Consider the following 23,010-nt stretch of genomic DNA (forward strand, 5'->3'; position numbering starts at 1 on the left):
ACTAAGGAACAAAATCTAAATAACGACGGAGGATACACTACTGATTGATTTGTTGCCCAATTCTTGTTTATTTTTGTACAAATCTAAATCTCAATGAAAAAAAAACGTCAGAACTTATGGGCCAATCCAATATATTGTGTTGTTTTTTCTATTGCACGCGTAGATTGATTGATTGCCATGTTTGCAGTCAGTATTAAAAGAACCGAAAAACCCATTTTGCTGGAATACTGTCTCTATAAGCTGTTGCACTTCAAAATACGCTTGGTGATATCAAGAACTGTCATAGACATTATTTAACCATACTGCAGTTAGACAGCTAGAAATGAGGTGATTCAACGGGGTTGCGCTCATTCGTTGTATGCTATAATATCTTATCCATCCAAAATCAAATAAATTGGCTAAAATGTAATTCTTCAAAATCGGTTGCTAAAAAATCTTAGCATATTACCTAGAGTAAATAAGCTAATATCTGTGGGGAGAAAAGTGAAGAATTTTAGAGAATTACATAGGAATGTATGTCTAACTAACTCTAACTAACCAAAAGATAAGAGGCGGGTGCTCCCTTAACGCTTCCCTCGCAGACATATATATTTCGTTTTTCTTAAATCCTTCCTATAGGAATTAAGGAAAAATGGATAACCTTTGAGTGAACTGACAATGAACCAAAACACTTGTTTTGGAACTTTCTCTAACGAAACTCATAAGCTTGCAACGGTTGTATAAATTGCTCTGGTGCACAGAACTTCCACAACTAACTACAGTAGGGATGTTTTCTACTGTGTTTACATAACTCTACGTTAGGACGACTTGGAGGAGAAGAAGAAAAAGGAGAAAGAGAGAGCTTCATTTAGTACCTCGTATAATGTTTCTAAACTATGGAGAATCAGTGTATTTGAGAATGTATTTGTATTCTAGCCTAAGTAATTTTTTAAATGTACTCTGACATTTCTAAAGAAGACTGTAAAATTGTAAAAGATTAGTGAAGAAAACATGTTGCATTGCTTCTAACGGCGATGAATTTGGTTCTGCGTCAAAAAAAAGGTTACGGAAGGTCGTCACAACTTCTTCATAAACCGTGGCTAGCAAAACTTGAAGCTCTAGATAAACGCTAAAAGTCTAAAAACGAATAGAAAGGAACGTGTGTAGCAAGCATCCTTGTTGCTATTAGCGCAGCAATGCAATAATATGGTCATCCGCTAATATCACGGAGACATGGTTACTGAAGTAAGAACAACGATTTCAGCACTTTTGCTTCTTGAATTCGGATGTGATATTAGTAACTAACTATCATGATATATAATAACGAGCTTAGTCCGTGTGTGTGTGTGTGTGTGTGTGTGTGTGTGTGTGTGTGTGTGTGTGTGTGTGTGTGTGTGTGTGTGTGTGTGTGTGTGTGTGTGTGTGCGTGTGTGCGTGTGTGCGTGTGTGCGTGTGTGTGTGTGTGCGTGTGTGTGCGTGTGTGTGTGTGACGAAATTCCAAAAAGGGGGTGCGACGGGTCCACCGGCGTCAGATACCTATAGAAGGGGGTGCGACGGGTCCACCGGCGTCAGATACCTATAGAAGGGGGTGCGACGGGTCCACCGGCGTCAGATTGCTGCGCCGGCGTCAGATTGCTGCGCCGGCGCCAGATTGCTATAATATGTGACGGATCCACCGGCGTCGGTGGACCCGGTCATTGGTGCGCAATAACTTAGTGTACATGACGCAAAAGATAAATAGTTGGAGCCGTTTCATTGCTGTGACCACTGGGCGCTTTGCTCTTCAGCTTTATGACTCCTCCGCGTGCCTATTTCCTTCTCACCTCGCCTCAAGTTTGTAGCATGCTCTCAGAAAGTGGAAACACGCATGCAAACGGCTGCTCAAATAGTAGCAGGATGTTTATGTGATCTGACGTGGAACGTTATCTTTATCAGTAGGATGATGTCTTTCACGTCATTTTATGTTAAAACATCATTCTGTGATAACTATTGGGGGAAATCAGGAGGAATACCCATACTTCGAGTAATGCTTTCAAATTGTATCTACATTATTCTGGCATCGAAGGAGTATGTGTAGATGATGGTCGAATATTCTTCAAATGTAGAATTGACGCGTTTAGAAGGAAAACTCCGTAATCTTTCGCCTTAATTTATAATATGAAGAAGAAAAGGAAAGCGTTGTTTAAAAAAACACAAATCTAATTTTACAGAAAAGATACCACTACTATTAACTTTTACTTATTAGTGGAGGGGAGCGAAGCTAAAACCACCAAGAGTCTGAAGTCCGGCTTTAGCCGGACATTCAGACTGGTTAATATTAATATTACTATTATTAAGTTTTTTGGATGAAGGGTTTGAGGGGATTGATTGCGAATGTTCTAATTTTCCAGGCTTTGGTAAACAGCTGCTGGTCGTACATACACTAATGCTTTACATATATTATTGGCATTATATTTCTATATTTTCACTCATAGGGGTGGGTGTGGTGTAGCGGTTAGAGGTTCCGCTTTCTGCGCGATCGATCGGAGGTTCGAATCCGCTTTAGTGCTCACCAAGCCTTTCATCCCTCCGGAGTCGATAAATTGTTACTAGACTTGTCTGTGAGGATAAAAACACTGACTTGACCCGTCGGCTAGCAACTGCAAGTTACAATATAGGCCAGTTACACGTTCGTAAACCTCAAACGATTCTCAACTGAAGTGAACGTTGTGGCGCATTCCAGGTCGATTGATTAACGCCAGACACTTTATCCTTTATCCTTCGTTTTCGCTCATAACTTGAGGTAAGCGAAGTGACCGTCAAACTTTTGCTTCTAACATCCGGATAACATTGGATTTTTAGTGTAGCGACTGAAAACAAAAAAAAATATTTTACTATTTATTTTTCTGGCTTCTTTCTTCTATTTTTTCCACTTTTTATTTTCTGTCAAACACTTTGAGAACTAGGATCAACACCACAACACTTCTTCTATCCATATAATAGATGAAACACGACATCTACTCATTGTGCAAACTTGTTTCCTTATCCAGAATTTTCGGAATGATTCTGCTTAAGCGTTGCACCCAAAATGTGGATTCTCAACCATAGTTTCCTTTTGAAACTATTAGATATATGTGTCTATCCCAATGTACAATATTGGTTGGGTAGCTGATAAAAGTAATTTTGGAAAATTCGTTTTGTTGAACATGTACTGCTACAAGTACCTTATACTCCTCGAAACGACATCTGCGAGAACTGGAGCATCGTCGTTAGCAGCTCTACTACTTTTAAGGGTTTCCTAAATGACTCGAAATGGTTGGTATCTCTTTCAGAATGTAACGGCAGAGGCTGCATTTTGGGTGGCCTCAAGCCTTATCAAGTTGCAATCTTAATGGAGAAGAAATTTTTCTGGAATTCTTCAGAACTGACGCAACGGTCTATACTGCTCGACAAGAAAGAAAGAAAGAGAGAGAGAGAGAGAGAGAGAGAGAGAGAGAGAGAGAGAGAGAGAGAGAGAGAGAGAGAGAGAGAGAGAGACTTGATAGCTCGAAAGATAAGTATTGATTCGCTGATCTTTGTGCAATTTCAAATCAATCATCAAATTCTCACCAAATTCTTGTGAGCTCGAATTTTGGCGTGCACAAGTGTTACGGATATATTGATCACTTTGTCTGTAAGTATCGATATTGTCGAGCTACTGATTTCTCGCATGCCATTTTGGGCCAATGAAGCTACTGCACAGGTGCTCGCGTACCCTGATACGTATATAACAGTCGCTTTGGACTACAGCGATAACCGTTGCAAGCTTGTAATGCAGAAGCGTCGAAGTAAGCTCTTTCAATCCCCTCCTAACATTTTATCTTGAAAATTAAGAAAATTGACAGTTTCGCTCGAAATAATCATGGCAGAGCAAAGATGATGTAGCCTCTCGCTGAGTAGCACTGCTCTGAGGAATCCAATATCTTTAAAATATGGACAGCCTTACGATCCTTCATCGAGCAGCCATATAGGGGTTAAGGCCTAGACTATATATGAATTATATGAAAATTGATAATATAGTATACGATCACGTTATAGAGCCAAAAGGTTATCAAACTCTTCTAGTTTCATCTAGTAACAGACATTTCTTCTGTGCCTCGACTGCTAAACTTTTTTAAAAGCACGCACTGCTCCCTCGCATTCCCTCCCTTTGTTAGTAGCACGAGATGCAAGAGAAGCTTGTCGCTCCCGCGGATAATTATAAAAAGGTACAACCCCAAGTGAAACAATTTATGAAAACCGCAAAATAAGTATTATGACGCTGAAGAAGAGGGTGAAAATAAACATGGGAGTCTCATTGCTTTACATATCCAGCAAAAACATTTTCACGATCAATCAGTCAACCGCAACAAAATAAGAACAGCGTAATAAAGGATGAAGAGTACAGTACTGACCAATTCCTATAGGGATGCACCTACGCGTTCGACTTCAATTCAGAATCGTATGAGGTTTATGGACGCATGTGCAACCTTGCAATGACTTACGAAGGGCTAGCCGATGTGTCAAGTCAGTGTATTCATAGGTGCGATAGAGAGGAGTCGGCCCCTCCTCGGGTGAGAGGGGTCTAACTCATGAGCTGCAGCGCAAGCCTTTCGCCAACCGTCCAAAAGTGACAGGGTCCCTTTTGCCATCCGTACAAAACTAAAGAGAGTCTTTTTGCCATCCGTCCAAAAGTGAAGTTGGTCGGAGCACCGGGTCCGACTATTGCATGTATGAGTGTCCTCATAGACATTTCAGGTACCAATTTATCGACTCCGAAGAAATGAAAGGCTTAGTTGGTACTGGGGCGGTAAGAACGGGATCATACATGTACAATCGTATCTGGACAAAACAACTAGCGGAATGAACAACAAGAGCAGTTCACAAGAAATGAGGAATTATAAATGTCATGTCAAACTTATACCAACCGAATTACTAACTTTTTGCAGTCAAATGCGATAGTTGGTTTAATTCGAGGTGTTGCCGCCGCACTCTTTCCGATGAAATCGGTTTTTTGCGAAACTCGGTTATGGTTGCTGGCGTCCCGTTCACAACCACTGTCACCTTCTTTGGAAATGTTCTGAAAAAAGAAGTTTTACATCCTTTTTTCGATGCTATGTTTTCCCCCGTTAAGTAGAGCGTAACGATGCAAAAAAGAAGAACATCGAAGTTATGTTTAATCCAATGCAAGCACTTGAAGTTACACTGATAAAACATAAAGCATTTAAGTTATACAAACGGTTTAGCGTCCCATTATACATGATACTAGATAAAAAGGCTAACAGGGGTGCTACGTGGTTCGCCCCTAGGCAGCATATATGAACTTAAACAGGTACCAAAGCCTTGAAACGAAGGTGTTCAGAAAAAGAACCGCCTGTTTCCTTCGTGCTATGAATGTTTTATAACACCCTTACATCCATCGCGGCAAAAATCCTGCATACAAGTGGTTTTGACTTGTAAAAGTGTCAGTTTAGAGTCGCCTCCAACAAAATACGATCCCAACATTCACCACGCGGGGTAGTCGTGGACAGTACTGTTTGACCCTATGACAAGGTTAACCAAACCCTCCATCCCTTAGGGACTGCCAAATTGGAAACTGAAATCCGGCAACCCGACGCTTGGGATAGGGCTGCATCAGAGGGGAACTAGACGTCCTACAGCCCCGCAACACTTCCATGTCCAAAATCGCAACAGTGAACATCGATATGTTGTTGGGATGCTCATGCGAGCAAGCAGCCGCATAGAAACATCGCAGGTTTGCTATCCACTCGGTGCAAAGGACAAGATGGTTTGGAAGGAAGGTGGAAGACACGAGACATAGCTTCAACGGCACTTCTCGATTTACCCTCAGTGTAGGCAGTTCGAGTCGTGTCACGAGTTCTTGGAGCTGTTCGACGAGACAACCATTGAGATGCAACTGGAAGACACAGTTGCTGTTGCGAAAGACTTCAGCAGAAATTTTGGAGCAATGAAGGACGGTCAAATATGATATTGTGAAGGAATGTGTAACCAGGAGCAAAAGTATACTGGAGTTCGAGATTAGCAACTTGTTATCCCAAACACAAAAATTCTTCTGTGCCAATTCCAGCAAGAAAGAGATTTACAAAGAAATCGTTAGGACGCAGGTTGACTTTTTGCAACAAGGATATAAGGAACAAAAACGCGTATCACCAAGGCGCTGCTCGGTCAAGGAATATCGTATACGAGCGCAATAACCAGGTGCTGCCATCGAAGCACCAAAACGACTTTTTCAACAAAAGATCACGAAATTGGAGAAAGGATTCAACAAGATGATACTATAACGTCTTCGATGGTGCACTACAGCTGATAATGAAACAATTTGCTTGAGTAGAAAGTGACATATGTATCGATGTTGATGGAAGTTTCGACCTCACCCTCTTTTCGAGAAGTAGCAGTGAAGCAGAAACGATGCTCCATAGATGCAATAGCCAAAGCCGGAGTTCTGATCACCTTCTCTTTTGGAGGGTTGGCGAAGGAATCCTCATCACTTGAGCTTCATCCCATGAGCTAGACCTTTTTCACCTGAGGAGTATCCGGCTCCACCTCATCGCACCTATGCGATGCTCAAAACTTGTATGGAATAAAGAGAATAGTACTGTGAATAAACGAATGAAGAAACAGTTCATGAAGAACGTTTACTGCAAGGAAGGTGGAATAAAACTCGAAAGGTTCCTCCAGTGGCTCTATCCAGCGGAGACGTGGTTGAGACTGTTGTCACATCAAAAAAGTAATTTGCTACCTGCAGAGTTAAGAAAATGCCTTTTAAAACTTAATCGACGCACACGACACCTGGCCGGACATCGCAGTTCCAACTGTATAACAGCGATCCAGAGATCCTGATCTCGCCAGTGTCATTTACGAAACTTACAAGCTTCGTAGATGAGAAAAAATGGCAAGAAAATTGAATCTGAGAGAATTCGAACTTTGGCGCTGTATTTGGTGGACGAAAATCCTTCTCATTGACTCGCTGACATTTGTGCTGGACACGGAGGATGATCAATCTTCGGCTGTGAGTGAAAAAAAATATGAAATAGGAAACGAATATGAACGATGTTGGGGCCCGCACGATCAGTGACGAAGACCAAAGCATCAAAAATAAGTATACTGTAGAAATACCTGTAAATGAGATGATCTGATATGAACACCATTCTTCGCCGACTTTTAGCTACAGATCCAAGCGTGTTCAAACTTCTAACTGCTGAGCCGCTCGAAGATGATTCTGGCGAATGACGCGATGTAGACGGAGACCAGGCGCTCTGCTGAGCGCGTCTCTTGAAACTAAATGATAAACGATCAACAATAGAGTATTGTCAGTGACATAAGCATGTTGCCGCAAAGAGTAAACGTGATTACAAAAGCTACACGTCTGCTATCAAAACCAACATATCGGGCATAGTATCCACCTCAGTTTGAAAAACTAGGCACTCAGTTTGGGGACTTTTCTAAATGTCGCGCGAACTTTAGGTTCAAATGCAAATTGGCAATAACATCAGCTACCGAACGTGTCAGCATCACGTGCTGGGAACATTATTTTTTCAGAGGATAAGTACTAATATGAGAAAATGACGCGTGCTTCAAAAAATTTAATAATGGAATCACAGCGAAAGTGCAGGAATTATTAAATGAAGTCGGAAGACATTCTGGCCTTCTAACATACAACGTCGTCGCACACCATATTCTTAATTAAAGGTATCACCCCACGAATCTGGGGTGGTGCGAGTTTCAGGTGGGTTATGCCTATACGGGATCGTAGATTAAGGGGAGGAGGGTGACTCCTTCCATTTCTTCCTAATTGCCGTGAAAAACGGTCCGGAAGATGCGGCTTCGAGCATTCCGGGGCGCTATTTCTACGATTCCGCGCCAGCCTTGTGCACGCGCCGCATCTTCCGGGCCGTTTTTTTTTAAATGACAATTAGGAAGAAATGGACGGAATCACCTTCCTCCCCGTAACCTACGACCGCATATAGGCATAACCACCTGAAACCCGCACCACCCCAGATTCGTGGTGTGATGCCTTTAATCGCGGAAAGGATCGTAAAGCCGTACATATTAGGAAGATATTGAATTTCCTACAGCAAAACTGTTAACCGAACAGCTACCTCGACTTCGCTCTTGCGTAACCACTTCTGCCAATTTAACTAACTATTGAGATATACTGGTTGAAGAGGACTCAAAGAACTAATAGAACTAATAGTAGGGTCAGAACAACACGAAGCACGGTGCAGTTGTGTAAGCGGATGCGCTCGAAGCGGCGCGGTGGAGAAAGCGATTGGAATTGGGATGCGACAGAAGAATGATGCTAGCAAGAGTCCTCCTTCGATCCGCAAGAAATTGCACAAATATCAACGAATCTATATTTTCACCTAAAATGAATACTGTATTCGTGGTCAGCATGTACAAAAAAACTCCGGCTATAAAGTTTCCATTCCTTCTAAAGCAGAAGTAGGTCAAAACTAATGAAATCGATAATCAATAGGGACAACTGTTCACGTGTAAACGTTCACACCGAAGTCGATCGAAGACCCTGAGTGCAGGTTTGTAACGCGGTCCATTGACTCCAATTGATAGATTTGCGGCTTTAAATCCCAGTGAAACCTATAGTTCCTGGTGAGCGTCATCCATATAAAACCATCACAAGCAAAGTCCCACGTTTTCCCCGCCTTCCCTCGCTCCTCACCATACTCCAAAGCACAGCTCGTTACGCTGTTCTGTTAGTCCGCTCAATCATTAAAATGTTGCATCTCAGATTTAAGTCGTTTGCTTTGATCTTCCTCGATATGTGTCATGCAACATCTAGCGCTATGACTAGCGAGCCAGCACCTTGGAAAGAAATGCAATAAACTAATCTGAGAATCCAAGTTTGAAGTAGACATCATCTTAGAGTACATGCAAAGTCGTGATTACGGCCTGGAGACGCATCTTCAGCATATACCGGTTTTATCGACTATTTGCGTTTTCCTTCCCCTTTCCCTCCTCGTTTGTGTCCTCGTTTTCGTGTTCCTTGAGCACGACCACGCCGATACCCGCGCGACTAACATCGACTTCAGGTTTCCAAACTGGGTCAGTTTTGTGATATGCTGCCGTCAAGTGTTTTGTGAGTACGTGTCGTTCCTTCACATTAATACGTACCCTGAATAAGCTCGTTTCAACTGGTCGTTCTTACTGTTCTTTTAACAAAACAGATGTGCTAAGCATATCGAAGTTTTACCATCTAACTCGTATCTAAACCTACACCTGGCTGCGGGATGCCCCGCTCCTTGGAGCAACGTTAACGCGCCGCAAAATTCAAAGTGGCGCAGCGGGTAACCACTTCCTCCGTTTTTTTTTCAGAGGGGAAGGCTTGAAGAAAACTTGGAAGCGAATGCCATAATATGCTTCACGAACTCTTCTCTTCCCATAAAGCAGACGAGGAGAATATCACAAGTCATAGTGTTAGGTTGGTGCAAAAATAATGCGCGTTTTCAAACATTCACTTTGAAACGCTATAATTCGCTTCAAAATCAACTTTATCAATCAAAATAAGAACCATTACAGTCCACGCATCTTTGCCAACGACACATGTTTGCTTATTCCCGCTGCATAAAATTCCGAGCTTTTGGAGTTTACGAACTTTTGGAAGTCGCTTTCGGCATCACCTTAGTTTCGGAAGATCTTACCTCTTAGGCAACGGTCCAGAGTTTTAAAAAAGTGATAGTCGGTTGGCGAAAGGTCTGGCGAATATGGTGGATGAGGCAGAATCTCGTAGCCTAGCTCTTTCAACTTCAGTGGCGCCACATTTGAAATGTGTGCACGGCATTGTCGTGTAGGTGCATCGGACCCTTTCTGTTCACTAACCATGGCCGAAGGAGTTTCCGACCCATTTCGCCCAGTTCCTTGCATTACTATTCTGCGATAATGGTCTCACCAGGTTTCATGAAGTTGTAATGGTTTACACCTGTGGCGCAACACCACACAGTCACCATGGTCTTCTTTGAGTGCGTTTTCGGCTTCGGGAAGTGCTTGAGAGCTTCATCCTTGTCCATCCATTGAGGAGAACGCTTCCTTTTGTCGCAAAGGATCCATTTCTCATCGTACGTAACGATACGATCGAGAAATGGATCCTTCTTGTTGCGTAAAAGAAGCGTTGACCAGATCTCAAAGCAGTGGTTCCCTTGGAATTCGCTCATACGGCACCCATTTGTTCAACTTTTCACCTTTCCAATTTCTTCCAAACTATTCAGACTGTTGAATGGTCAACGCCTAGTTGTTGGACTACATCTCGTGTTGTTTTAAGCGGGGAGCATCTTCGATTATTGCTTCCAGCAGGTAGTCGTCATCTTTAGAAGGGCGACCGCGACCTTCCTTACTATCGAGGCTCAAATCGCCACAACGAAACCTCTGAAACCAACGCAGCACCTTGGACTGGGTAGTGCTACCCTAACAGCAAACAGCGTTGATATTCCGACCTGTCTCCGCTGCAAACCTGCTCAGCTTGAACTCGTAGAAGATTTGGTGAAAGTCTTCCTTGGACATATTATCTCCTAAGTCTAGGTACTGAGCAAATACTGATTCTCGTTGAAAATAGTTGCAGCATCAGATCAACTCTAATAACCACAAAGAAATGCGCTACAAAACTTTATACGGCTTCTTATATTAAAAATGAGTGTAAACGGAAAAAAAAATTGTCGTGAAGATAAGGCATGCGCATTATTTTTTGCACCAGCCTAATATAAGTACTTTCTCTCCTTTTCCATCTACTGATTATTAAGATGAAAAAGTAATTTTAAAGGACAAAGTCACTGGTGTATCAATCCACTTGAGGTGCCGCAACGCGTTTTATTGCAATTCGTAATTGTGGTTTTGAAACGCGTGTTGGCCTACACACTGACTTGCAGGGGCCTGCCGATGATTACTGAGATAACTGAGGGGAAATTTTTCAATGGTAGAATGATTTTTTCTGAAGGGTTCCAGGGTTCTTAGTTTCCAGATTTGAAAAGAAACTCCGTGATATTGTGTACGCAATGTGATTAAATTATTAGTTATTTATTACTAATATATTTATTTATTCTACACGATTTGCTCAAGATGAGTAATCCATGATATTAATAAAATGTAGAGCCAGTTACATTGAACTTACTGAAAAACCTTCCATTTACATTAGCATGCACTTTTTTCTGCGCGCGAATAATTCTGTCAAAAGTAACATTTGCGGACAATTTCGATATTGACTCTCCATTAGTGAATATTGTACAGAACATTGTAATTATCACAGCACAGTGGCAAAAAATCTCCTACGAAAAGAGTAATGAAGATCCAGTAATAATATGGACTAGGGGAATCAGACTGATCAGTACACACGACGAAGCAATTCTTTGCATCTGTAGGTTTGATAAGTGATGAGAAAAAACATTCGAAGTGCATTTCATCATTCGTGTAGGTGTATAGAATTGCCTCATGGACTGCTCTTATCATCATTTCACCGTTATCAGACGTTATAAAAATTTCATTCGTAAAGAGTGCAAAGAGAAGTTCCTGATAAGCTGATCAATATTGTGTGATCTCCTGTTTTGATCTCTCTTGTAAGTATTACTAGTACTTGTAAATATTCTCCTGAATCCCACTTCCCAACGAAGAGAAACCAACTCCAAAATATCTTCGGAAAACAATATTTCTGCGAATTTTTGAGATATACCAATGTGCGAACAAAATAAATCTATGCGGGAGCGTTAAACTCCTCAGACACTCGTATACACGCTGAACGTGTTGTTGGCAATTTTCGGTCATTTGTTTACTCTCTTTGAAAAGAGCACAGCTTAACTTTAAATATGAAGAGAGTTTGATTTCCATTTCTGTTTCCAAAATTGGTTGAATAGTAGCAAAAAACTGCTCTTGCAAGAAAAAGTCCAATAGAGTGTTCAGGAAAAAAAAAAACAAGAAAACAAGTCCAAAGAGATAAAAACAGCCTACCGAGAATTTTCGCGAGTTGCAGCTTCAAGGAGTAAAAAGACAGAAATAATAACGACAAGTGCAGAAACAGTGAGATACATGGAACTGCAACAAATATGAATGAAGTGAACGTAAGGGGCAAGAGACAAGACATGCTGGACAGAAGTTGAAATCATAACCACTTGTGATGAGACAAAAAGAATATAATAGCCACAAGAAGAACAAGTGGAACAACGAGAAGGGAGCTGGAGAGAGGAACAAGAAAAGATATGTATCATCATGTAAGATTAAGACAATGCAGTTACCATATGTAATGCTCGTTAGCTACAAGATGAGGATCAAAAAACCCGTGTTGCATTTCCAACCGACTTCAAAATTACTATAGTATTCCCCTTTGTTTGTTGTACTACGAATTGTTGTGACATTCTACTCATTCTACTCGTCTGCTTAATGATAAATTAATAGTTAATGAAGCATATTATAGCATTCACTTTTAAGTTTCTCCGAGTCTATTCCTCTGAAACAACGGAGGAAGTAGTTACCCGCTGCACCACCTTGAATTTTGCTGCGCGTTAGCACTGGTCCAAGGGCCGAAGCCTCCCGCAGCAAGGTGTAAGTTTAGATACGAGTATATAGTAGAATCAAAACGATATGAAGCACGTTGCAGTTGCCTAAGCGGTTGGGCTTGAAGCGGTGCGGTGGGATGTAGCGGTTAGGATCGAGTGAGGACCATTGTTACCACCGTACATAGTTGCAATTCGCGATGTTGGTCCTTAGCTTCGCTGACGAGTGCGAATGCTGCCCACGATACTCTCACCCTTCTATTCAGTTCTTCCTTCAAGTCATTTTCCATATTCATAGAACCGCCGAGGTATACGTATGATGAAGTTTTTAAGATTTGGGAGCTTTAAAGTTCTACTGCTCCGTCCTCGCAGAAAGCGCTCTTCATGAATTGTGTCTTCTTTCTGTTTATTCGTAGTCCTATTCTCTTCTCTGCTTCGTTCTATTTCTTGAGCATCAATTCTACTTCATTGATTTTCTCCAAAGGAGAACGATGTCGTCCACAAAACGAAGGATGGAAAGAAATATTCCATCGCTGAGCATCGTTTCTGCTTCATTGGTGCTGCTCGAAAAGAGAACGATGTCGTTCGCGAAACAAAGGTTCGAGAGAAATCTTCCATCAACACGTATGCCCCTTTCTTCCCAGGAAAGTGATTCCATCATCCATTGCAATGCAGCCATGAACAGCTTCGGCGATATGGTATCGCCTTGTCGCACCCCCTTTCCAAAGGGTATGGTGAGGGGACGGTGGAAAAGTTGTATCTTAATCGTGCATCGATCGTAGCAATTGGCTAATGTCCTCACATACGTCCATATCTTGGTCGACCAGCGCTGACAGTATTGCATTCGTTTCTATGCTGTCGAAGGCTTTCTCATAGTCGACGAAGGTTAGAATACAGGGCAGGTGGTATTCCCGAGCAAACTTCTAGGACCCTCGACACGGTCTGGATGTGGCCAAGCAGTTGAATCGCTGACATAATCCAGCTTGTTCTTGAGGCTGGATTTCATGCAGCGTCCTAGATATGCGTGTGAGGATGATCTTGGTGAATAGTTGTACAAAACACTCAGCAAAGATATCCGACAGGAGTTCCAACGAACTTGTAGAAAGACTTCTCGTTTCAGATCCTCATAAAACGCGTTCAATTCGGATTCATTAGCTGCGGATGTTGGTGAGTAGCAGTTGAAGATGCTATGCGTTTTTGGCGCACAGGGCGGAGGCGAAAAATGGTCATACGAGGTGGCAGGATCTTGTGAGAATCGAGAAGATGAACGACAGAGAGGTGCACGACAAAACCAATACCATATACATTTCGCGACAGAACCTTTTATCCACCAATGACGAGTGTACCGTCTGAGACAGTCTCCATGGCGAATCGTGCATGTGTCGCCTTGATCCAGAATCAAAGACGTCCTGAGCAACATGAGATTCGATCGCCTCTCACCGGTCGCTATACCGTCCGACGTCTGAAACAGTAGGGTCCAGTGTGCAGGGTACTGGAGCAGTGAATACAGTAGGATAGCGATAGAATATAGCAGCAGTAGTAATCACAACGACATGAAGCAGGTACGCAATTGCATACGCGTCTTCTCTCTAGGCGCTCCGGTGAAGCACAGTGGTGAAACCCTTGTTGGGACCAACCATCGCTGCACCTTGCGACGGTCCCACTTCGGTTCCAACTGCTGCCTCCACAGCTCCGTTTCGAGCGCTTACGGAAAAGTACCGCAACTACAATCGTGATTCATGTCGTTTTGACCCGATTATATGCTGGAGTGACAAAAAGACTTTTTCCTCAAACTAAGCAGCCCTGCCACGGCCAGCTTAGCTTTCACAACAGGTCGTCGCCCAACCTATATGGATCAGTGGGCCACCTTGCGGCACTTTGCCAAGAAGGTGAATCCTAGCAGTGATTCATTCTTAGCTAGGATTTCGATTCCGAGAAATCGGAACGTCGGATGTGTCGAACTTCTTCTCAGCTTGAAAAATCCTGCCGTAGGACGAACCTTCGCTGTGCATCACAGTTCGATGCCCAGAGTCACCTTCACGCCACTATGAGGCGGTAAACCGTTGTGGAGGGAAACTTAAACACCCAATGAAATAACTAAGAAGAAGTGCGTAAAACGAACCTGCTAGCGGCTTTTTCTTGCTGCTGTACAACAAAGTTTTGGACCACTTTCTGCATCTGGACAACATTTTCATTCAGCCGCGGTTTTCTCGTGGATGTCCCTTTCCTGAAAACGAAGTAAAGTAAAGATACGAAATATAGAGTCAAACGAACTAATAAGGGAAGACCAAATGGCAAATGACCAAAAACACTCGAAAGCAAGTATTTGATGTAAGAATAATTCACTAATAGAGCTAAACCAATCAAAAATGATATGCCACAAGAAATGACTGAAGATTCCACTAAGAAGATAATTGATGCAACTATTTACATAGATCTGTTTATAATAACAACAAATTTGCAATTCTATAGTGATAAAAGACCGCCTAGGACTCTATCTCCGCTGGAGTCGATCCGGATCTGAGAACTGGTTCTGCTTCTGCGTGATATTCAACAGTGGTAGTACACAGCCAAAAATTCCACCTCTGTTGACATTGAATTTTTATACGAAATAGTAGAAATATGGTTGGCATCGAATGTATTCGATCCCAACCTTAATTTTACCAATTCGCGTCATTAGCTATCTCTTCTGTGGCCACGATTCTGCCGATGGAACGAATAGTCGTTGCCCGATCCCGACAGGACTAGGTCCACCTAAGGTACAAATCGTCGACATAGCATACTGGACTTTAACTGCGAACTGTAAAGATTTGATTCAAGCAATACATTCTCCTTGCCATTTACACATCGTTCCGTTCATCGACAGTGACTATGGACCTCTGTCGGAACCGAAATTATTGCAAAATTAAAGAAAGAAACAACCACGGAACAGATGATTTGGGTAACAGCTCTGTCCTCGCAAGGATTAAAGGTTATTTTGATGTTTGTGATCGATATTAATAAGCCAAGAGGGTCAAACTGTAGTGAGTTTTGTTACGTTTGCAAGAACACTTATAATTTCGCTCAAAGAGTAATTTGGGAAGATTGCCAAGCATATTTTAGAGATTAGAAGATTTGTAGATTCGGAGGTTCCAATCCACCCTAGTGCTCACCAAGCCTTTCATCCTTTGGATCGACAAACTGATACCATACTTGTCTGGAAGAATCAAAACACTGACTTGACACATCGGCTAGCCACCGCAGGTCATTGATAGGCCAGTTACACGTTCGTAAACCTCAAACGACTCTGAGTTGAAGTGAACGTGGGAGCGCATCCCAAGCGGATTGATTAACGCTAGGTACTTTATCCTTCATCCTTTTTTATTTTGTAGAGTAAAACTAGATCCACAGAAAACCTTTTTTCAAATGCATCCTTTTCTTAGGCTTAGATCGAAAACAGATGGAAAAATAATGGAAGCTTCCAAAACCGAGAATCTATGGATTTCATAAAAGCATAATTTTTCTAAACGGTTCAAAGTATTATTTAAAATCCCTTCTGAACGAAGCTACAAATCTTCGTCATAATCTAACAAAATTCACATCAGTTGAGCACTCCTGGAATAATGTCAAATATAGTTGGGTCAAAACGAAATGAAGCACGACTGTTTTTACACGAGCGGTCACGCTGGAGTAACGAGGTTTAAACCGCTCGCAGCATTCTGCGAGTGGTCGGTTTGCCATTTTTCCAAAGTGGCGTTAAGCGACCTCATCCAGATCGGGTGCGTGTAAAGAGGGTCCCAGCGGAATTTCGAGCATGCCCCGGTCATGCCTCGTCAGAACAATTAGCGATGGTGCGTGTCCTAAAGAGATTCACTTTCGTTAGCACCTAAATAGCTGACTCTGCTTACCTACCGCTAATCATACGCTACATCACCGGCTAGGATATAATTCACTCAATTTAGTAATCGCACCAAAAGCAAGAGAAATCCTCACGTAAAAAAATGAGATAAGGATGTACCTAATAGCTTCAAATTACGTGCATAAAAATTTCCGTTAAAGCGAAAAATTCCAGCTTTCGAAAGTAACGGTAATGAAAACTATCGTTATCCTGTAACTCGCAAGCTTTTTTTGTAGCCTAATTTATTTCTGGGCAGAGGAACCTTCTGTATCTCTGACTTCTTGAAACTTACAAGAAGGAAAAGAGTTCAAATTTGGTAAGATTTCTAAACTTTCTGAAGGTGATATAAAGACAAAGTCACTCCCTTTCTTTATTAGAACACCATACAAAATGCCATATACTTCTATCTAACACTATTATATAAATAAAAATATTATCATATAAACTATTATATAAATAAAAACACTTTTAAAAAAGAAACTTTAAAGACGAAACCACAAAGAAAAGCAAAAAAAAAACAAACAAACAAACGAAACATTGCTGCCAATAGTGATCCGTTTGACGTCACCACACGTCACCCTGGCAAATTACCAAGCAGACCGCTCGCAGGGCGCTGCGAGTAGTTGGAAATCATTTTGATCCTACTATATTTAAATAAACAGTAAACAGCAAAAATGTATGAATCACATATTCGTCTAGTCCGTTTTTTCGTTCCTGCAAAAATTTGGGGTGCAGAAATCCAAACCTTCCATCATACGTTAAAGGCATCACCCTACGAATCTGAGGTAGTACAGATTTCAGGTGGAGTATTCTTATACGGGATCGTAGATTATGGAGAAGGGGGGATTCCGTCCATTTCTTCCTAATTGCCGTAAAAAACGGTCCGGAAGATGCGGCGTGTGCACAAGGCTGGCGCGCTCCAGTCGAACTCGTTGTAGAAAATAGCGCACCGGAACGCTCAAAGCCTTATCTTCCGGGCCGTTTTTTACGGCAGTTAGGAAGAAATGGACGGAATCACCCTTCTCTACATTGTCTGCGACTCCGTATACAAATACTCCACCTGAAATCCGTATCACCTCAGATTCGTGGATTGATGCCTTTAACTTAGACATACAGCGCATGTGACCATCATACTTCGTGCAACAATCTACGACTAAACTGAATCTTTAGAAGTTTGAATCTAAGCTCTGCAAGTGGTAGGGAAAGAGGGATCGTTTTCGACAGCACTGTTTCCCAGCACTACGCTTGACCTTGCCTGTAATAGATGTTATAACCGTTTGGATTTAGAATAAAGTCTCTGGCGTACCAACCTAAGCGGGATGCGTCAACGCGTTTGACTTCAATTCGTAACGGTTGGGCTTTTGGAACACGTAACTAGCCTGTACATGACTTGCGAGGGCCATTCGATGATAGAGTCAGTGTTTTTATCCTTCCAAACAAGTCTGGTACCAATTTTTCGACCCCAGAGAGATGAAAGGCTTCGTTGGCACTAGGGCGGCTTCGAACCATCCCGTATAGCGGATGTCTGCGCTACACCTGCCTCAGTTAGCATATGAATGAAGAACGAAATGAGTTCACAGTTCTTGAGTACTTCCAACAGAAGGGAATTTCATTGAACACGAAGAAGCATATGTCGAGCAATCTTAGTTGGTAAATTTTGCCTTAAAATCACTCGATTTTCATCCACTCACGGTAAAAAGAAAAATCTCATTGTTTCTAACTGATTCATATTTTTGGTATCATGCTATATAATAACGCGCTTAGTCCGTGTGTGTGTGTATGTGTGTATGTGTGTATATGTGTATATGTGAATGTGTACATGTGTATATGTGCATATGTGTATGTGTGTGTATGTGTGTGCCGAACCATCGTCATGCACGTGATAGGCGAGCACTCTATCTTTTCACCATTGTCTAAAGATATGTAGTTGTGTATGTTGGCTTTGATAAGGCAAGTTAGTTTCTCTCATATGTTAGTGAGAGTAAATAAACTTTTATGTGAATGTGTACTCCCAAATTTGCAAACTACCATGCTATATAATAACGGAATGGAATGGGAGCCCCAACGCAGTAGAATGGGTTTCTATGGTCCCTTCGCATATATATCTCCCAACATGTCTCCTGATGCTGCTAATATCCTTTCTTCAAAAAGAGGAAAAGCACGTGCGAACGGCTGATCAAATACAACACACAGTAACCAACAGTTTACGCGATGTGACGTAGAAAGTCATTTTTGTCTCTACGACAGTGATATTCACGTCATTTCATGTTAGCACATCATTCTTTGCTAACAGTGGAGAACGGAGGAGACTCATACTTCGAATGATGTCTCCAAATTGTGGTTTGAGAGAAACATTGATGTAAAATTAAGCTGGATTGCTCTCTAAATATAGAACTGAGCGTTTAAGGAAAAACCATAAAATCTTTCATCTACGCTTAAATGTTTGGGAAAAATGGATAAAGCTTTGATAAAAAAGGAACTCTAATTTTAAACATGTCGTTAGTGTTATTTCTTATTGAACGGTGAAGGCGAGCGAGGCAAACACCAAAATAAGCCTGAAGTCCGGCTTTACCCAGACGTTAGGCTGGTGGCTCATAACGCTGGTATCAAATAAATGACTAACCAAGTGCATTCACTTTTAATGTCTTAAACCAACATGAGATCCATTTTTAAATGTAGCCGATGCTAGCAATTTTTAAAATAGTGATGAAGAGCCAGCAGCAGCATTGCGCGCTTCCCTAAGTATGACTAATTATTCGTCAAACAAACTACATCCGGTCACCTTCTTCAAGCTTCAGTTTGACGTCTTGTATTTCGGCTACAAGAACCGTTGCGAAAGTTGTTCGTATCTAAAGTTTATAACGGGTCGTGAATATTGGGGTGCGTATTGTTAGGTACCCGCAGCCGATTATCTGCAGCCGGATAAGTGCCTGCAGAAGAGGCTGTCGGTAGGCCAGAGCAGGCATATCTTGAGCTACCTGTGATCACTAAGCTACGCCCATCCATCACCACATCACTGAGGTCATGAGCAATGTTTGTATTGCAATTACGTGATAGAGTTGCCTTCTACGAAGGTTCAAAGAACAAAAAGGCAACAACGTAGCAACGTAGAAACTGGGAGGAAACGTAGAAAATGAAAATGCTAAAAATGAAGCAAAAACGTAAAAAATTTGTAAAGTTGCATTTTTTTTTAATTTGTATTTGCAAAGCAAATGTTGCAACAAATGCAAACATAGCTAGCTGAAAACTGAAAACGTTCCAAAATAAAAGTTAGAAGGTGTAGATCCGAGAACCTGGTTCCTGAAGGATGTAGAGGTTTGCTTGAAAAAACTGTATAGAAGATATGGATGTAGATTTGTATTTATACAGACTACTAAATCCTTGTAAGACACCGCAGTAGTTTGTGAAATTTCGATTTTTTTGCTTTAAGCAAGTAAAACGTACAATTATTTCCTGTTTCTAGTATCTCGTGTGCAGTCGTTCGATATATCTTTATACGTAAACGATCGATACTCCATACGGAGGTAATAGCAGAGATAGCGTGCCCCTGCGATGTTTCGTACCTCATTATCTATGAGAGTCGCTGATGAAGGATGTGATGGGCGGGGCATGAGGCAAACGCAGCGCAGCGCAATTAACGATCGCCGTTGCTAGTCGTTTTCCCTAACGATCGGCTGTCGCGGCGGCTGCGGGTACCTAACGACCCCCCCCTTAATATTGCAGTGTACAGACGAATATCTTCTGGGATATGCGTCTTATAAGTGATCAACAGCTCGCATAACGATACAGAAGGACTTGCTATCGACTGATAGATATTATTGCAGAATTATGAAGGCCACAATAAGAAAAGCACCACTTGTAACCCCATCACTGATGACTGATAGCCCCAGTGATAACTCCGGAAGAAGCTTACGGGATAGAACAATGGATATGCCTAGACTAGGCCTCGCAGGTGTTTCGATCTTTCAAATATCCAAGACAGTACGTGTGGTGCGACCATTCTGAGAAACCCATTGAAGACGCTTCCTTCCTCTGGTTCAGTTGGAAAGAGGTTTGACTGCGACTGGCAAGGTCCATGGTACGGTACCGCCCTAGTGCCAACCAAACCTTTCTTGTCTCCAAAGTCGATAAATTGTTACCGGACTTGTCTGAGAGGATAAAAACACTGGTATGATACATCGGCTAGCCTAGGCAAGTCGTTGTATAGGCTGGACATGCGTTCGTAAACCTCATCAACTCCGAACTGTGAACGAACGCATTAGCGTATCCCAAGCGGATTGATGCGCCAGACTTCATCCTTACTTTTAAATAACCAACCATTTGCACTGAAGGAGAGGTTACTAGGGAGAAGAAATTGGTTATGGTCGCATTTTTCCTTGCATATGGTTAAATGTTTCTGTCTTGTCACTGAAAATGTGATGCTGGCATAAAGCTCTTACGAAGATTTTTCTTTTTAGATAGTTACTCTGCTTCTCATCGCAGCGCTCTATGTTTTGCCCATCCACGAGCGAAAAAAGTTTCATGAAAGTTCGATGGCGGTCATCCCTAGCTGTACAATACGAATCTGACACCGACGGTTCTCTCAGATAGGGTCGCGCTACCATAGCATTCACCGTTTTTATATTGGGCAAAGCAGTGATGTTTGAGTGTGTAGGATGTAGTGAAAGGAGACCCTCTAATTTAAAGGCATCACCCCACGAATCTGAGGTGATGTGGATTTCAGGTGGAGTATTCGTATACGGGATGGGAGACTACGGAGAGGGGGTGGGGGGAGGGGGGGATTCCGTCCATTTCTTCCTAATTGCGGCAAAAAACGGCCCGGAAGATACGGCTTCAGGCGTTTTGGCGCACTATTTTGCACAGGGAGTTCGACTGGAGCGCACCAGCCTTGTGCAGCACAGCATCTTCCGGGCCGTTTTTTACGGCAATTAGGAAGAACTGGACGGAATCACCCTCCTCTCCATAGTCTCCCATCCCGTATACGAATACTCCACCTGAAATCTGCACCACCTCAGATTCGTGGGGTGATGCCTTTAAACGTATCACGTGCAAGCCGAATCCGCCGTAGTGTTCATCAAGCCCTTCATCCCTCCGGCGTCGATAGATTGGTACCAGACTTGTTTGGGAAGATAAAAACAGTGATTTGGCACATCGGCTAGCCCCCGCAAATCATGGTATAGTCCAGTTGCACGTTCGCAAACCTCAACCGATCCTAAATTGAAGTGGACGTGGGGCGCATCGAAAGCGGATTGATTAACGCCAGAAACTTTATCCTTTATAATTTATCATGTGCAAGCAAAGGTTAATCACAGAAAGTTTTTTTCTTTACTGTTTCAACTCGAAAGTAAACAGATTAACAACAAAAAATGAACTGGTGTTGAAGAAATGAATGAGACTGATGTTAAAAGAGGTGAAAGAGAAGTTGCAAAAGAAAATCGTATAGACAAAAGATCATATCGTGGCAATATCAGAGATTTAGAAAATGGAAAGAGGTGTTTGCATGCAACCTTGAGAGTATTACGAGCTCTTAATAGTAAGTTGTGACGTCTCATTCAAAAAACCTATCGTACGATAGAAACGTCGTCACATATGGGTCTCCATAATTATTGATAGATGACATTTGTTTTTCTTTTCTTTCTTTAGTTTCGCTAATATGTGTCATATGATATTGGTAGGATTGGATACTACACCCTGTAATCAATTCTTAGTTCCCAGACTAACCTTGTGTCGCACATCTCACATTTGAAAGCTTCGAAACGGTTACGATATGTACAAACAGTACACTCCCAACTACCAGCGTCGCACTCATCGAAACCAGCAACATCCTCTTTCCGTACGCGCTTTTTGCTGGTGGTACTGGACATAACCACCGAGTAAGGGTGCCTGCAACAGACTGGCTGAAATATACCATCCATTGAACGCGTCTGCTCTCAAGAAAAGATGAACTGTGAATGAAAGTCAATGAAGGTGTGAATGGAAAAAAATGAGTCGTGGTGAGGATTAAATATAGGCTAAAATGTAACTGGGTGGTGGGGAGATAAGAGGATCTATAACATGTAAGCTAACGTTACTAAGTGAAAAAAGTTAGAGAGAGCGTGCAGAAATAAGGGCCCCTCTGACGGTGCCATCTAAATCTACTTAAACGGCTGCGCGGGCGGTCGCGTCGCGCCGCGCTGGCTCGCTGCCAGCTCTGCCATATCTGCGGCCCTTCGCAGACGTGAGGGCCTATGGTGTTAGCAGGCACTTGCGGCTATTCGACCTGACCCCAATGGGTCCATGCGCTAGTTTCTACACTAGTCGCCGTAAAAGGGGAAGTTACACCTTTATTCACTAGTCTACCTTCTAAATTCTATCAACTGAGGTAAGTTACTTCTAAACATGTGATCTATGTTGTGATCTTTCTGACATGTGCTCGCTCGGACTTGTATTTGCGAGGAACCTAAGTTTGGTTCCTTCATCAATCAACCCACTGCAGGCACAATCTGCCAGAAAATGATTTTTTTTTACTCTTCTTCTCCTTTTTGTCAGGTTATATGTCGTGTTTTTAGAATACCTTTTGTTCGTTCATTTATTTTTTCCTTCTACATTTACATTGCTGATGATAACTATTTCTACCACTGACTATTCGCTACACTCATCGCCGATGAT

At 42.2% G+C, this 23,010-nt stretch overlaps 1 protein-coding gene across 2 annotated transcripts; it reads right to left on the minus strand.

Moving 5' to 3' along the window:
- Positions 1-2,022: 2,022 nt before the first annotated feature.
- RB195_025243 (uncharacterized protein) lies at positions 2,023-22,559 on the minus strand (the record flags this gene model as incomplete). Of its 2 annotated transcripts, XM_064213300.1 has the most annotated exons (6): positions 2,023-2,123; positions 4,917-5,056; positions 7,114-7,275; positions 14,608-14,712; positions 22,084-22,245; positions 22,501-22,559. In XM_064213300.1, 6 exons carry the CDS (start codon positions 22,557-22,559, stop codon positions 2,023-2,025), a joined length of 729 nt encoding a protein of 242 aa, XP_064069181.1. The 2 variants fall into 2 exon arrangements, with proteins under 2 accessions (XP_064069181.1, XP_064069182.1); XM_064213301.1 differs by lacking the exon at positions 22,501-22,559 and having other exon boundaries at positions 22,084-22,226.
- Positions 22,560-23,010: the final 451 nt, after the last annotated feature.

The sequence above is a fragment of the Necator americanus genome, chromosome X, assembly GCF_031761385.1.
Source record: "Necator americanus strain Aroian chromosome X, whole genome shotgun sequence".
Lineage (NCBI taxonomy): Eukaryota > Metazoa > Nematoda > Chromadorea > Rhabditida > Ancylostomatidae > Necator > Necator americanus.